This window comes from Dreissena polymorpha, chromosome 2, assembly GCF_020536995.1.
Source record: "Dreissena polymorpha isolate Duluth1 chromosome 2, UMN_Dpol_1.0, whole genome shotgun sequence".
In the NCBI taxonomy this organism is placed as follows: Eukaryota; Metazoa; Mollusca; class Bivalvia; order Myida; family Dreissenidae; genus Dreissena; species Dreissena polymorpha.
In genome coordinates this window covers 16,725,604-16,740,605 of record NC_068356.1, presented here as the reverse complement: position 1 = coordinate 16,740,605, position 15,002 = coordinate 16,725,604, and the positions used below count along the sequence as shown (strand labels likewise).

The 15,002-nt window shown below is 37.8% G+C and overlaps 1 protein-coding gene across 1 annotated transcript in view; it reads left to right on the top strand.

Moving 5' to 3' along the window:
- The window catches only part of LOC127866906 (uncharacterized), a 43,711-nt gene that overhangs the window by 9,836 nt on the left and 18,873 nt on the right, over window positions 1–15,002 (top strand). The window contains 14 exon segments of the mRNA XM_052407761.1: window positions 20–703; window positions 824–1,025; window positions 1,470–1,994; window positions 2,050–8,219; window positions 8,618–8,769; window positions 8,989–9,303; window positions 9,514–9,721; window positions 9,856–10,118; window positions 10,401–10,534; window positions 12,450–12,538; window positions 12,654–12,779; window positions 13,948–14,079; window positions 14,274–14,414; window positions 14,733–14,936. Of these exon segments, the coding sequence (XP_052263721.1) occupies window positions 20–703; window positions 824–1,025; window positions 1,470–1,994; window positions 2,050–8,219; window positions 8,618–8,769; window positions 8,989–9,303; window positions 9,514–9,721; window positions 9,856–10,118; window positions 10,401–10,534; window positions 12,450–12,538; window positions 12,654–12,779; window positions 13,948–14,079; window positions 14,274–14,414; window positions 14,733–14,936 (9,345 nt within the window).

Sequence of the window (15,002 nt, the reverse complement as noted above, 5' to 3'; positions counted from 1 at the left end):
ATCAAGTACTAAAACAGAGACAACATCATCCAGTACTACAACAGAGACATCTCCATCCATTACTACAGTAGGAACTACTCTATCGTTTTCTACCACGGAGACAAAACCATCAACTACAAGAGACACAACTCAATCCAGTACAATAACAGAGACAACTCCATCCAGTACTACAAAAGAAACAACTCCATATATAACTACAACGGAGACAACTCAATCCAGTACTTTAGCAGAGACAACTCCCTCCATTACTTCCTCGGAGACAATACCACTCAGTACTGTAACAGAGAATACTACAGCCAGTACCCCTACAGAGACAACTGCATCTATTACTACAACAGTGTCAACTCCATCCATTACTGCCACAGAGACAACTCAATCTTTTATAACAACGGAAACAATGCAATCCATTTCTACAACAGAAACAATTCCATCCAGTACTTCAACGGAGAAAACTCAATCCAGTACATCTTCACAGACAACTCCGTCGTTTACTACAACGGAGATAAATCAATCCGTTACCACCGCAGATACAACTCCAACCAGTACTATTACGGAGACAACTCAATCAAATACTACAGCAAATACAACTCCATCCAGTACTACAACAGAGAAAGCTCCACCTCTTACTACACCGGAGACAACTCAATCCAGAACTACTTCAGAGACGACTCCGTCTATTACAACAACGGAGATAACTCAATCCGTAACTACCACAGAAACAGCTCCATCAAGTACTGAAACAGGGACAACATCATCCAGTACTACAACAGAGACCACTCCATCCATTACTACATTAGAAACTAATCTATCGTTTTCTACCAAGGAGACACCACCATCAACTACAAGAGAGACAACTCCATCCAGTACAATAACAGAGACAACTCCATCCAGTACTATAAAAGAAACAATTCCACATATAACCACAACGGAGAAAACTCAATCCAGTACTTTCACAGGGACAACTTCATCCATTACTTCCACAGAGACAATACCACTCCGTACTGTAACAGAGAATACTACAGCCAGTACTCCTACAGAGACAACTGCATCTATTACTACAACAGTGTCAACTCCATCCATTACTACCACAGAGACAACTCTATATTTTATAACAACGGAAACAACGCCATCCATTTCTAAAACAGAAACAATTCCATCCAGTACTTCAACGAAGACAACTCGATCCAGTACATCTTCACAGACAACTCCGTCGTTTACTACAACGGAGATAAATCAATCCGTTACCACCGCAGATAAAACTCCATCCAGTACTATAACAGAGACAACTCAATCAAATACTACAGCAAATACAACCCCATCCAGTACTACAACAGAGAAAGCTCCATCTCTTACTACAACGGAGACAATTCAATCCAGTACTACTTCAGAGAAGATTCCGTCTATTACAACAACGGAGATAACTCAAACCGTAACTACCACAGATACAGCTCCATCAAGTACTGAAACAGAGACAACATCATCCAGTACTACAACAGAGACATCTCCACCCATTACTACAGTAGGAACTACCCTATCGTTTTCTACCACGGAGACAACACTATCAACTACAAGAGGGACAACTCAATCCAGTACAATAACAGAGACAACTCCATCCAGCACTACAAAAGAAACAACTCCATATATAACTCCAACGGAGACAACTCAATCCAGTACTTTAGCAGAGACAACTCCATCCATTACTTCCACAGAGACAATACCACTCAGTACTGTAACAGAGAATACTACAGCCGGTACTCGTACAGAGACAACTGCATCTATTACTACAACAGTGTCAACTCCATCCATTACTACCACAGAGACAACTCTATCTTTTATAACAACGGAAACAACGCCATCCATTTCTACAACAGAAACAATTCCATCCAGTACTTCAACGGAGACAACTCAATCCAGTACATCTTCACAGACAACTCCGTCGTTTACTACAACGGAAATAAATCAATCCGTTACCACCGCAGATACAACTCAATCCAGTACTATAACAGAGACAACTCATTCAATTACTACTGCAAATACAACTCCATCCAGTACTACAACAGAGAAAGCTCCATCTCTTACTACACCGGAGACAACTCAATCCAGTACTACTTCAGAGACGACTCCGTCTATTACAACAACGGATATAACTCAATCCGTAACTTCCACAGATACAGCTCCATCAAGTACTAAAACAGAGACAACATCATCCAGTACTACAACAGAGACAACTCCATCCATTACTACATTAGAAACTTCTCTATCGTTTTCTACCAAGGAGACACCACCATCAACTGAAAGAGAGACAACTCCATCCAGTACATTAACAGAGACAACTCCATCCAGTACTACAAAAGAAACAACTCCATATATAACCACAAGGGAGACAACTCAATCCAGTACTTTCACAGGGACAACTTCATCCATTACTTCCACAGAGACAATACCACTCAGTACTGTAACAGAGAATACTACAGCCAGTACTCCTACAGAGACAACTGCATCTATTACTACAACAGTGTCAACTCCAACCATTACTACCACAGAGACAACTCTATCTTTTATAACAATGGAAACAACGCCATCCATTTCTACAACAGAAACAATTCCATCCAGTACTTCAACGGAGACAGTTCAATCCAGTACATCTTCACAGACAACTCCGTCGTTTACTACAACGGAGATAAATCAATCCGTTACCACCGCAGATACAACTCCATCCAGTACTATAACAGAGACAACTCAATCAAATAATACAGCAAATACAACCCCATCCAGTACTACAACAGAGAAAACTCCATCTCTTACTACAACGGAGACAACTCAATCCCGTACTACTTCAGAGACGACTCCGTCTATTACAACAACGGAGATTACTCAATCCGTAACTACCACAGATACAGCTCCATCAAGTACTGAAACAGAGACAACATCAACCAGTACTGAAACAGAGACAACTCCATCCATTACTACATTAGGAACTACTCTATCGTTTTCTACCACGGAGACAACACCATCAACTACAAGAGAGAAATCTAAATCCAGTACAATAACAGAGACATCTCCATCTAGTACTACAAAAGAAACAACTCCATATATAACTACAACGGAGACAACTCAATCCAGTACTTTAGCAGAGACAACTTTATCCATTACTTCCACAGAGACAATACCACTCAGTACTGTAACAAAGAATACTACAGCCAGTACTCCTACAGAGGCAACTGCATCTATTACTACAACAGTGTCAACTCCATCATATACTACCACAGAGACAACTCTATCTCTTATAACAACGGAAACAACGCCATCCATTTCTACTAAAGAAACGATTCTATCCAGTACTTCAACGGAGACAACTCGATCCAGTACATCTTCACAGACAACTCCGTCGTTTACTACAACGGAGATAAATCAATCCGTTACCACCGCAGATAAAACTCCATCCAGTACTATAACAGAGACAACTCAATCAAATACTCCAGCAAATACAACCCCATCCAGTACTACAACAGAGAAAGCTCCATCTCTTACTACAACGGAGACAATTCAATCCAGTACTACTTCAGAGAAGACACCGTCTATTACAACAACGGAGATAACTCAAACCGTAACTACCACAGATACAGCTCCATCAAGTACTGAAACAGAGACAACATCATCCAGTACTACAACAGAGACATCTCCATCCATTTCTACAGTAGGAACTACCCTATCGTTTTCTACCACGGAGACAACACCATCAACTACAAGAGGGACAACTCAATCCAGTACAATAACAGAGACAACTCCATCCAGCACTACAAAAGAAACAACTCCATATATAACTCCAACGGAGACAACTCAATCCAGTACTTTAGCAGAGACAACTCCATCCATTACTTCCACAGAGACAATACCACTCAGTACTGTAACAGAGAATACTACAGCCGGTACTCCTACAGAGACAACTGCATCTATTACTACAACAGTGTCAACTCCATCCATTACTACCACAGAGACAACTCTATCTTTTATAACAACGGAAACAACGCCATCCATTTCTACAACAGAAACAATTCCATCCAGTACTTCAACGGAGACAACTCAATACTGTACATCTTCACAGACAACTCCGTCGTTTACTACAACGGAGATAAATCAATCCGTTACCACCGCAGATACAACTCAATCCAGTACTATAACAGAGACAACTCAATCAAATACTACTGCAAATACAACTCCATCCAGTACTACAACAGAGAAAGCTCCATCTCTTACTACACCGGAGACAACTCAATCCAGTACTACTTCAGAGACGACTCCTTCTATTACAACAACGGAGATAACTCAATCCGTAACTACCACAGATACAGCTCCATCAAGTACTAAAACAGACACAACATCATCCAGTACTACAACAGAGACAACTCCATCCATTACTACATTAGAAACTTCTCTATCGTTTTCTACCAAGGAGACACCACCATCAACTGAAAGAGAGACAACTCCATCCAGTACAATAACAGAGACAACTCCATCCAGTACTACAAAAGAAACAACTCCACATATAACCACAACGGAGACAACTCAATCCAGTACTTTCACAGGGACAACTTCATCCATTACTTCCACAGAGACAATACCACTCAGTACTGTAACAGAAAATACTACAGCCAGTACTCCTACAGAGACAACTGCATCTATTACTACAACAGTGTCAACTCCAACCATTACTACCACAGAGACAACTCTATCTTTTATAACAATGGAAACAACGCCATCCATTTCTACAACAGAAACAATTCCATCCAGTACTTCAACGGAGACAGTTCAATCCAGTACATCTTCACAGACAACTCCGTCGTTTACTACAACGGAGATAAATCAATCCGTTACCACCGCAGATACAACTCCATCCAGTACTATAACAGAGACAACTCAATCAAATAATACAGCAAATACAAGCCAATTTAGTACTACAACAGAGAAAACTCCATCTCTTACTACAACGGAGACAACTCAATCCCGTACTATTTCAGAGACGACTCCGTCTATTACAACAACGGAGATAACTCAATCCGTAACTACCACAGATACAGCTCCATCAAGTACTGAAACAGAGACAACATCATCCAGTACTGAAACAGAGACAACTCCATCCATTACTACATTAGGAACTACTCTATCGTTTTCTACCACGGAGACAACACCATCAACTACAAGAGAGACATCTAAATCCAGTAAAATAACAGAGACATCTCCATCTAGTACTACAAAAGAAACAACTCCATATATAACTACAACGGAGACAACTCAATCCAGTACTTTAGCAGAGACAACTTTATCCATTACTTCCACAGAGACAATACCACTCAGTACTGTAACAGAGAATAATACAGCCGGTACTCCTACAGAGACAACTGCATCTATTACTACAACAGTGTCAACTCCATCATATACTACCACAGAGACAACTCTATCTTTTATAACAACGGAAACAACGCCATCCATTTCTACTAAAGAAACAATTCTATCCAGTACTTCAACGGAGACAACTCAATCCAGTACATCTTCACAGACAACTCCGTCGTTTACTAAAACGGAGATAAATCAATCCGTTACCACCGCAGATACAACTCCATCCAGTACTATAACAGAGAAAACTCAATCAAATACTACAGCAAATACAACCCCATCCAGTACTACAACAGAGAAAACTCCATCTCTTACTACAACGGAGACAACTCAATCCCGTACTACTTCAGGGACGACTCTGTCTATTACAACAACGGAGATAACTCAATCCGTAACTACCATAGATACAGCTCCATCAAGTACTGAAACAGAGACAACATCATCCAGTACTACAACAGAGACATCTCCATCCATTAATACAGTAGGAACTACTCTATCGTTTTCTACCACGGAGACAACACCATCAACTACAAGAGAGACAACTCCATCCAGTACAATAACAGAGACAACTCCATCCAGTACTATAAAAGAAACAACTCCATATATAACTACAACGGAGACAACTCAACCCAGTACTTTAGCAGAGACAACTCCATCCATAACTTCCACAAAGACAATACCACTCAGTAATGTAACAGAGAATACTACAGCCAGTACTCATACAGAGACAACTGTATCTATTACTACAACAGTGTCAACTCTATCCATTACTACCACAGAGACAACTCTATTTTTTATACCAACGGAAACAACGCCATCCATTTCTACAACAGAAACAATTCCATCCAGTACTTCAACGGAGACAACTCAATCCAGTACATCTTCACAGACAACTCCATCGTTCACTACAACGGAGATAACTCAATCCGTTACCACCGCAGATACAACTCCATCCAGTACTATAACAGAGACAACTCAATCAAATACTACAGCGAATACAACCCCATCCCGTACTACAACAGAGAAAACTCCATCTCTTACTACAACGGAGAAAACTCAATCCAGTACTTTCACAGAGACAACTTCAACCATTACTACCACAGAGACAGTATCACTCAGTAATGCAACAGAGAATTCTACAGCCAGTGCTCCTACAGAGACAACTGCATCTATGACTACAACAGTGTCACCTCCATCCATTACTGGCACAGAGACAACACTTTCTTTACTCACAATGGAAATTACGCCACCCAAGTCTACAACAGAAACAAATCCATCTATTACCACAACGGATACAACACCATCCATTACAACAACGGAGACAACTCCATCCAGTACTACAATAGAGACAAATACATCCATGACAACAACGGAGACAATTCCATCCATGTCTACAACGGACACAACGCCACCCAGTACTACAACATTGACAACTGCATCTATCACTGCAACGGAGAACACTCTAGTCATGACTACAACGGAAACAAATCCATCAAGTACTTCAGCAGCGACAACTCTCTCCAGTACAACAACAGAGACAACTCCATCGAGTACTACAGCAGAGACAACATCATCCAGTACAACATTAGAGACAAGTCCATTCATTTCTACAGCAGAGACTACGCCAACCGTTCCAACAACGGACACAACACCATCCTTTACAACAACGGAGACAACGTCATCCAATACTACAACGGAGAAAACTCCATCCGGTACTGCAACGGAGAGAACTCCATATAGTACTTCAACAGAGACACTTCCGTTTTCTACCACGGAGACAACACCATCAACTACAAGAGAGACAACTCCATCCAGAACTACAAAAGAAACAACTACATCTATAACTACAACGGAGACATCTTCATCCACTACTATAACAGTGACAAATTCATCCATGAATACACCTGGGATTATTACTACAATTACTACAACGGAGACAACTCCATTTATTTCTACAACGGAGGCGTCTCCCTTCAATACATCAACAAAGACAACTGCATCTATTATTAGAAAGGAGACAACTCCATTCAGTTCTGCAACAAAGACAAATCCATATATTGCTTCAACGGCGACCACTCCATTAATTACTACAACGAAGACAACTGCATCCGTTATAACAACGGAAACAATTCCACCAATTACTACAACGCTCACATTTTCATCAGGTACTACAGCAGAGACAACTTCGTCTAGTACTACAAAAGAGACATTTCCATCCAGTTCTGCAACGGAGACAACTCCATCTTTTACTGAAAAGGAGAAAACTCCATCAAGTACTACAACAGAGGCAACTTTATCCATGACTCCATTTATTACTACGATAGAGGCAACTCTGTCCAATACAGCAACGAACACAACAACATCAATTACTGACAAGGAAACAACCCCATTCAGTACTTCAACAGTTATAACACAGCCCATAACATTAATTGAGACAACTCAATACATTTATACAACAGAGGAATCACCAGCCAGTGTTACAACAGAGACAACTTTACCAGTTACTACAACGGAGACAACGCCATTAAGTACTACAACAGAGACAACACTATCCAGTACTACACCAGAAACAACTCGATCGATAACTACAGCAGAGACTTTTCCACATTTGACTACCACGGAGACAACAACATCGTATACAACAACTAAAAAACCGCCATCAATTATTACAACGGAGACGATTCCATCTAGTACTACAACAGAGGCAACTTTATCCATTTCTACAACAGAGACAACGCCATCCATTACTATGACAGAGACATCTCCATCCACAGTGACAACATCCTTGCTGTTACCCATGACCTCAACGACACCTATGCGGACAGGTATTTGTACTTTTAATCGTTTGGAATGTATTTGCAATTTTCGGTTTGAAGATTTTCTGTACTCCTTCAAATGTTTAAACAATCATATTGCCTATTTATTTTATGATCTTGTTGTTCCTTATCATCTTTTTAAGATTGATTTATGGAAGTGTTTTATAAATGACATTTAAACGGATTTTACTTAAATGATAATTTGTTTTAGTAATTGATAACCATTTCAATCATAAGTGTACTTTATAAAAATTCTGTATGAATGTTATAAATAAACGTCATACTTACAAATACAACCCGTATCTTCAATAAGTGGGCATAAACTGAGGTACTTTAAGCCTGGCATCATTGAGGTAATTGTTGAGATTTTATGAAGGCGGAAGCATTTCCTTTTCATGATCTTGTAGATCACCTTCATGCGTTCGGCTTTCAAAACGGTGACTCGCTCATTGATGCAATCGCTGACATCAACGGAATGACGGGACACGACGCAATATATGGGCCAATCGAAACACCAATTGGATTTGCGTGTGAATGTTCCTGGTTCAGAAAAGTTTATGTATGATAAAATGCATTTTAGAATACAATGTATACATTTAAACGTTATTATTTTATGTAACTTATAAAGTTAAATGCAAATCGAACGTTAACCGTTGAGCATAACATAACATGAACAGATACAGTTCAAAGAATAATGCAAATATGGTCAATGCCCTAATTAGTGTTGTCATATTAATGTAACTTATTATTTAAAAAGAAATATCCTGATGTGTAACAGGTGTCTGTCAACGGGTTTGTGATGCTGGGCTCCCTCTGGCTTGCTGTGCCTCCCCGAGCACCCAACATTCCCATTCAAAATCTGCCCACAACCATAATAGCTCCATTATGGACGGATATGAGGATGGGTGCAAACAGCAACATCTGGGTACATTCTTACTATTCGTACACATCAAATGAGACGAGGTGGTCATCAAGTATGACAAGCATAAAAAACTACCTCGACACCTACGTTTATGGATTCAGTAATTTTCACCCTGTACAGGCTGTTATAGTTACTTGGGAAAAAATGCTGCCGCTAGACTCGATTTCTGAGGCAAGTACTTTTCGGTTGTATCGTATGTTCCTGTCATGTATTACAATTCTTAAATTGTTGTATTAACACAATGATAATTATTGGAGGTGTATTCTTTATTTAAATGAAGAAAAACAGAAGTTGTTTGAATAAACCCTTTGTAATTAAACTTTCCAAAGTACGAAACAATTGGTCAGCTTTTCTTTAGTTCGACTTGACGTATGTTTGCAGACATTAACAATCCAGTTATTGCTGGTAACTGACGCAGTGCACACTCACGCGGTGTTTGCTTACGGAAATAGCACGTGGATCAACACTAATCTTGGCAGACGTTCGGCCACCATGGCATGGCAATGCGTGCAAAGCAATAGTTACTACCAACACATCGCATCCAGGAAAAGTGTCATTTATCAACAGGCATTTTACGGATCGAATTTTGGTACGATGTATCTGCGTTTTCCGTCTCGCAGTTTTCATGTGTACATAGTGGATATTTTAATTGATATGCAGTATAAAAATTTGTATATATTTATACATGTTTTTTTTTGACAATTTCCTTTCTTCTTCAACCAGGTACGGCTGGCGTGTGGACGTTTAACACTGACTATTGTCCTGCAACATATAGTAACACACGCAATTCATGCTACAAATGGTATACTGAGGAATCCCAAAACGCCACACTGCAGCCAGAAATCGCTCGCATCAACATGGAGACGCCCCATTGTCCTTGTGACATTGATCGCGTCTCATTTGATAAAAGATTTGTGAAGACAGGTGTTGGTGCAGAACTGTGCTATGCCACTTTGTTTCCAACGGATGGTGTGTTTGGCAATAGGGTAATACCGCGTTAAATTTCTTAATCTTAAATTCCTGTAAAAAGTCTGTCCACAATTAAGTAATATTCAAGTGTAAAGTAATATTTGTTAAAATGTACCGGTAATTACATTAGTGTATAATATTTTACTGAATATTTCAGCCCAATATATTTTTCTGAATGCCTAAAACGTTGTTTAATTGACGTGCAATAAAATAGTTCCTAAATAGTATCCATAGAAAATTTGTATCGATTATGCGGCTAGTAAAGACCTTTGAAATCTGATTAATTTCTTGTTATCCAGCTGTGTTGCTATGAGGAAGACGGACCTTCAAAAGGGAGTTTGATCACACGTCTACCTGGTGGTGGATTTATGGCGCTGTACAATCCAATCAGATCCTCAGTTCAGTATCAGAAGTTCGATTATGAGCCATATAGGTAGGACTTGTATCTTTTAACACACAATTTTGCTACTTTTGGTTATTAAAATTCCGCCCCGTAAGTATGGAAGAAATTTAGGCCAGTCCGTGCGATCTTCTACATGGCAATTGCATATTGCTTCATGACAACTACATATTTCAATTAAATGTTGATATACGATAAATGCCCTTTGCATTGTGGTCTTCGTTACCAACAATATGCAACTAACGAACGTCTTTGTGCTTCTCTTCTTACTGCTTGTTTTTTTTTAACTTGCATTTGGCGTTAGCGGATTTTCACGAGGTCCTCGTGGCTATTTTGTGTGTTAAAAACACTCGCAAATATGGTATATGCATTCACATTTAGAATATTTACAACAAAGAATCAATTAGCACTAATCATTCTGAAAGGCATGACAAACATAAAGTATATTAAATACGACATTAATATTTGTATTACGTTATTCAAATGATGTTAGTTTGCCTGTCAGTCACAATGCATGTGGATTATTTTCAAGGCAAGGCAAAATTGAATTCAAAATGGATATTTTGTTGACCTCAGGCAGGTATTTTTTTCTTAGATTTATGAAAAATGATAATGATATGTCGAATGCATCAGTTTTATCGGTTTTCGCACTATTTGTAGAGACATATCTTTCAGCCTTGTCCATGAATGCCTCTCCAAGGGGGTTTGATTTGATTTGATTCGGGGTGGGTTGTGCATTACTCTGAATTATGATTAATTGATTTGAATTTGTACTATCAATGCTGGTGATTGAAAAGGCTCTACATATTTAAAAAATCTACTAGTTTGTTATTAAATAATATGGCCAGCTGGGTTTGGAACGTACCTTCTGCGCCCATCGGATAAAAGCGGGCCTTGTCAATATATGAAGGTCTTTTATACATACAACGTTTGATTCTACATCTTTTTGAACAGGTTTAAGTTAAAGCGTTTCATAGGAATTGTTATCTTTCGGGATGTAAATGCATTAAGAACTAATTTTTTTTAATGCCAAATGTGCACAAAGGCTGAAACATTACATAAATTTAAATTTGAGTTTCGCATGAATAGGAAACAATCATAATAAGACAAGTACATAATGTAAAAAGAAGAAGACTAAAAAATCAATATTGCAAAAATTAATCAAAAAAGGTTGAAAGCGATTGTCAGTTACACGCAAAAGAAATGTTGACCCAGAAGAGGCTATTAATTATCATTAAGAAGCATGAACGACGACTCGTCCGTAAAGAAAATGCAAAAAAAAAAGCGTTGGAATGTAGCAGAAAACTAACGCAAGATACCAACTTATTAAAGCCATTAAGCAGCACGCATTTACTAAAATATTAACCCTTCCATACACATATGTGGTTGAATATAGCTGTGACACTTTAAGACTTGTGTGTCGGGCACTCAGTCGGTTGGTATGTCGTGGACCATTTTGTTTCTGCACGATATTGAGCAAAAGCTTAACCTTTGATTATCGGTAAAAAGACACGATTTAAATAGTACCGCGTCAAGCAAGTGTCTTTTGAGAATGTCTTGTTTGTTACCTAAGAGCGATACTTTTCTGAACGGTCAGAAAATATGCGCTTGTGAACTCTATAATGATTGATGTGATAATAAATAAATAAAATTCGGATCTTTATTTCTGAGATTTTGCACATATACGAAGTATCGGAGGGACGGAGTGTCGAGCAGACGGAGGTCTAGTATGACTGTTAAAACCAATTGCGTAATTGTGTACTTCAACACCGCAACATCTCAATACGATTGACCTTTGAACCGTAAGGGCACTCAAAACGGCCACAATGCGCTTCCATCTTTCTGTACACAGTAATCTAAGTGTTGTGTTTAAGCACTGATTTGTTGTCATTTGAGCAATTGCATATTAATTTTTAATTGCATGATACATTCTTTAAACCTGTTTAAGCCTCTGTTGTGTGAAGTCGGACTTGTGCTCGCTGTTTGCCGCCCAGCGCCCTACTGATGACTGCAGCGCCTACGAACCTTCAACTACTGGTGCGATATCTGCGCTGAGTGTTTACATCTTAATGTATTCGTATTTATAAAATTATAGCTAACAAAACAATGAAAATAAAATAATATCTAAGGATATCTCTTATTTCTGCCACAGGTTTCTGCTACGGGGATCCTCATATCAAAACTTTTGACCAAAGGAATTACACTTTCAATGGAATCGGGGAATACACACTGTTCCGGATCTTAGACAATACTTCGAAAGTTGTCTTCCAATTACAAGGTATAACATTTCAGAAAATTATGCATTTATAAGATCCTATTCAATATATTATTGTATATTTTGTAGAATAGTACTACTGTCATTTAGGTAATTATTATTGAACTTATTATCCTTTGCTCTCCAATTAAGAATGATGTAACTTTAGTGTGGTGTTTTTTTTTTCTAAAAGATGTTTGATATTTCAACAATATCTCGCGTTAAAATCTTTATGACTGCAAAATATAACTTTTTTCAGGAAAGTTTGAAGACTTAAATTCGCACAATCGCTTGTGAAATACTTATATTTTCACTTTACTAAGAAATAGTTTTTAGTATACCCCCCCCCCCCAAAAAAAAAAAACAACAAAAAACAAACAAAACACGAAATGTCCTATATTAAGAGTGACCCAGTGTTCGTAATACAAATGTGTGAACAAATGATATATATATATATATATATATATATATATATATATATATATATATATATATATATTATATATATATATATATATATATATATATATATATATATATATATATATATATATATAAATCATTCGGGGAATTATCGCGAACTTCCTTTTTTCAGGAAAGTTTTAACATATAAATTTGCGCAAGCGCTTGTGAAATATTTATATTTTCACTTTACTAAGAAAATAGTTATCAGTATTATCCCCCCCCCCTCGAAAAAAACCCACTAAAACACAGCAACAACAAAAACAACAGCAGCACAACAACACCAATGTTCTATATTAAGAGTTACTCAGTGGTCATTATACACACATGTATAAAGTAAAATGTGCGCAAATAAATGATCTTTTGTCCATTTACTAATTTAAAATTTACTAATATGAACAAAATAATAATTAGAAATATATATATATAAATACAAAAATCATTCGGGGGAAATACCGCGAACTTCCTTTTTCAGGAAAGTTTTATCATTGAAATTCGCGCAAGCGCTTGTGAAATATTTATATTTTTACTTTACTAAGAAATAGTTATCAGTATACCCCTCCCCCCCTCACCCCACCCCGAAAAAACAACAACAAAAAATCAAAATAAAAACACAACACAACAACACCAAGTGTTCTGTATTAAGAGTTACTCAGTGTTCATAATACAAACATGTATACAATCAAATGTGTGCAAAATACACACGAATGATTTTTGCCATTGTCTTAAGGTCGAACTGAAGCTGTCATGTCTACCACCAACAACTCATCTCGACTACAGGCAGCAGTTTTCACCGCATTTGCGGGGGAAGATAAAGTTCATGGCGGATATTTTCACGTGGAAAGAAACTTAAAGAAAGATGGTATGCGTGAATGATTTTTGTTTAAATATATGATTTATTATTTATCATCTAATGTTTTATATGGATTGCATAATTGCTTGTTGGTCAATATTTATTTAGTACTTATTTTAATGTAACATTTTGTATACAATATGCTGTAATCTAGTGGCACAGTAGAAAGCATATCGCTAAGATACATACCAATTTTGTGCCAGGTTTCATTATCTACAGCAACACCTTCAAAGGCGCTGTAGACAGCAGTCTACACTTTCTATCAAGTTCTTCAATGCTCACGTTCACTTATGTAGCAATTCTGAAGAATAGCAACACAAGCATGATCATCGTATTTAAGAATGGTGAGTAAACTACATTCAAACATTAACTTTGATGGACAATTCGGTTTGACGAAACTGGGATGTTTTTTTTTTCCAGCAAACATTTTAAAACTTGTTAAGTTAATGTGTTGAACAATCTATTTACACTTTTCTTGGTCATTTATCCGTGGATTTCATCATGTAGGAGATAATTTTCATGTGTCCACGAATATTGTTGTATATGTTTTAGATTAAGCATGATCACCAAACTATATCTTTCATTAAAATATTAAACTCGATCAATCTTGTAATGTTTCGTCGTATGTTTCATTATTTTGTTCTATTCGATCGTTTTCCCAGGAATAACAGTAAACGTACACCTGACATTGGGATTCCTTAATATGTCGATGACAATTCCACGGAAGTACCACTCGAGTATGTACCAGTCGGCCGGTCTCTATGGCAACAACGACGGTGACCCAACGAACGACTTTCAGCTACCGAACGGCACAGTGCTGAGTAACAACATGACTGATCGAATGATATATCACTATGCTGAACAGTGTAAGAAATGATAGAATTGTTAACTGTATTGTTAATTTTACATGTACCAGGATAATAATGGTTGTG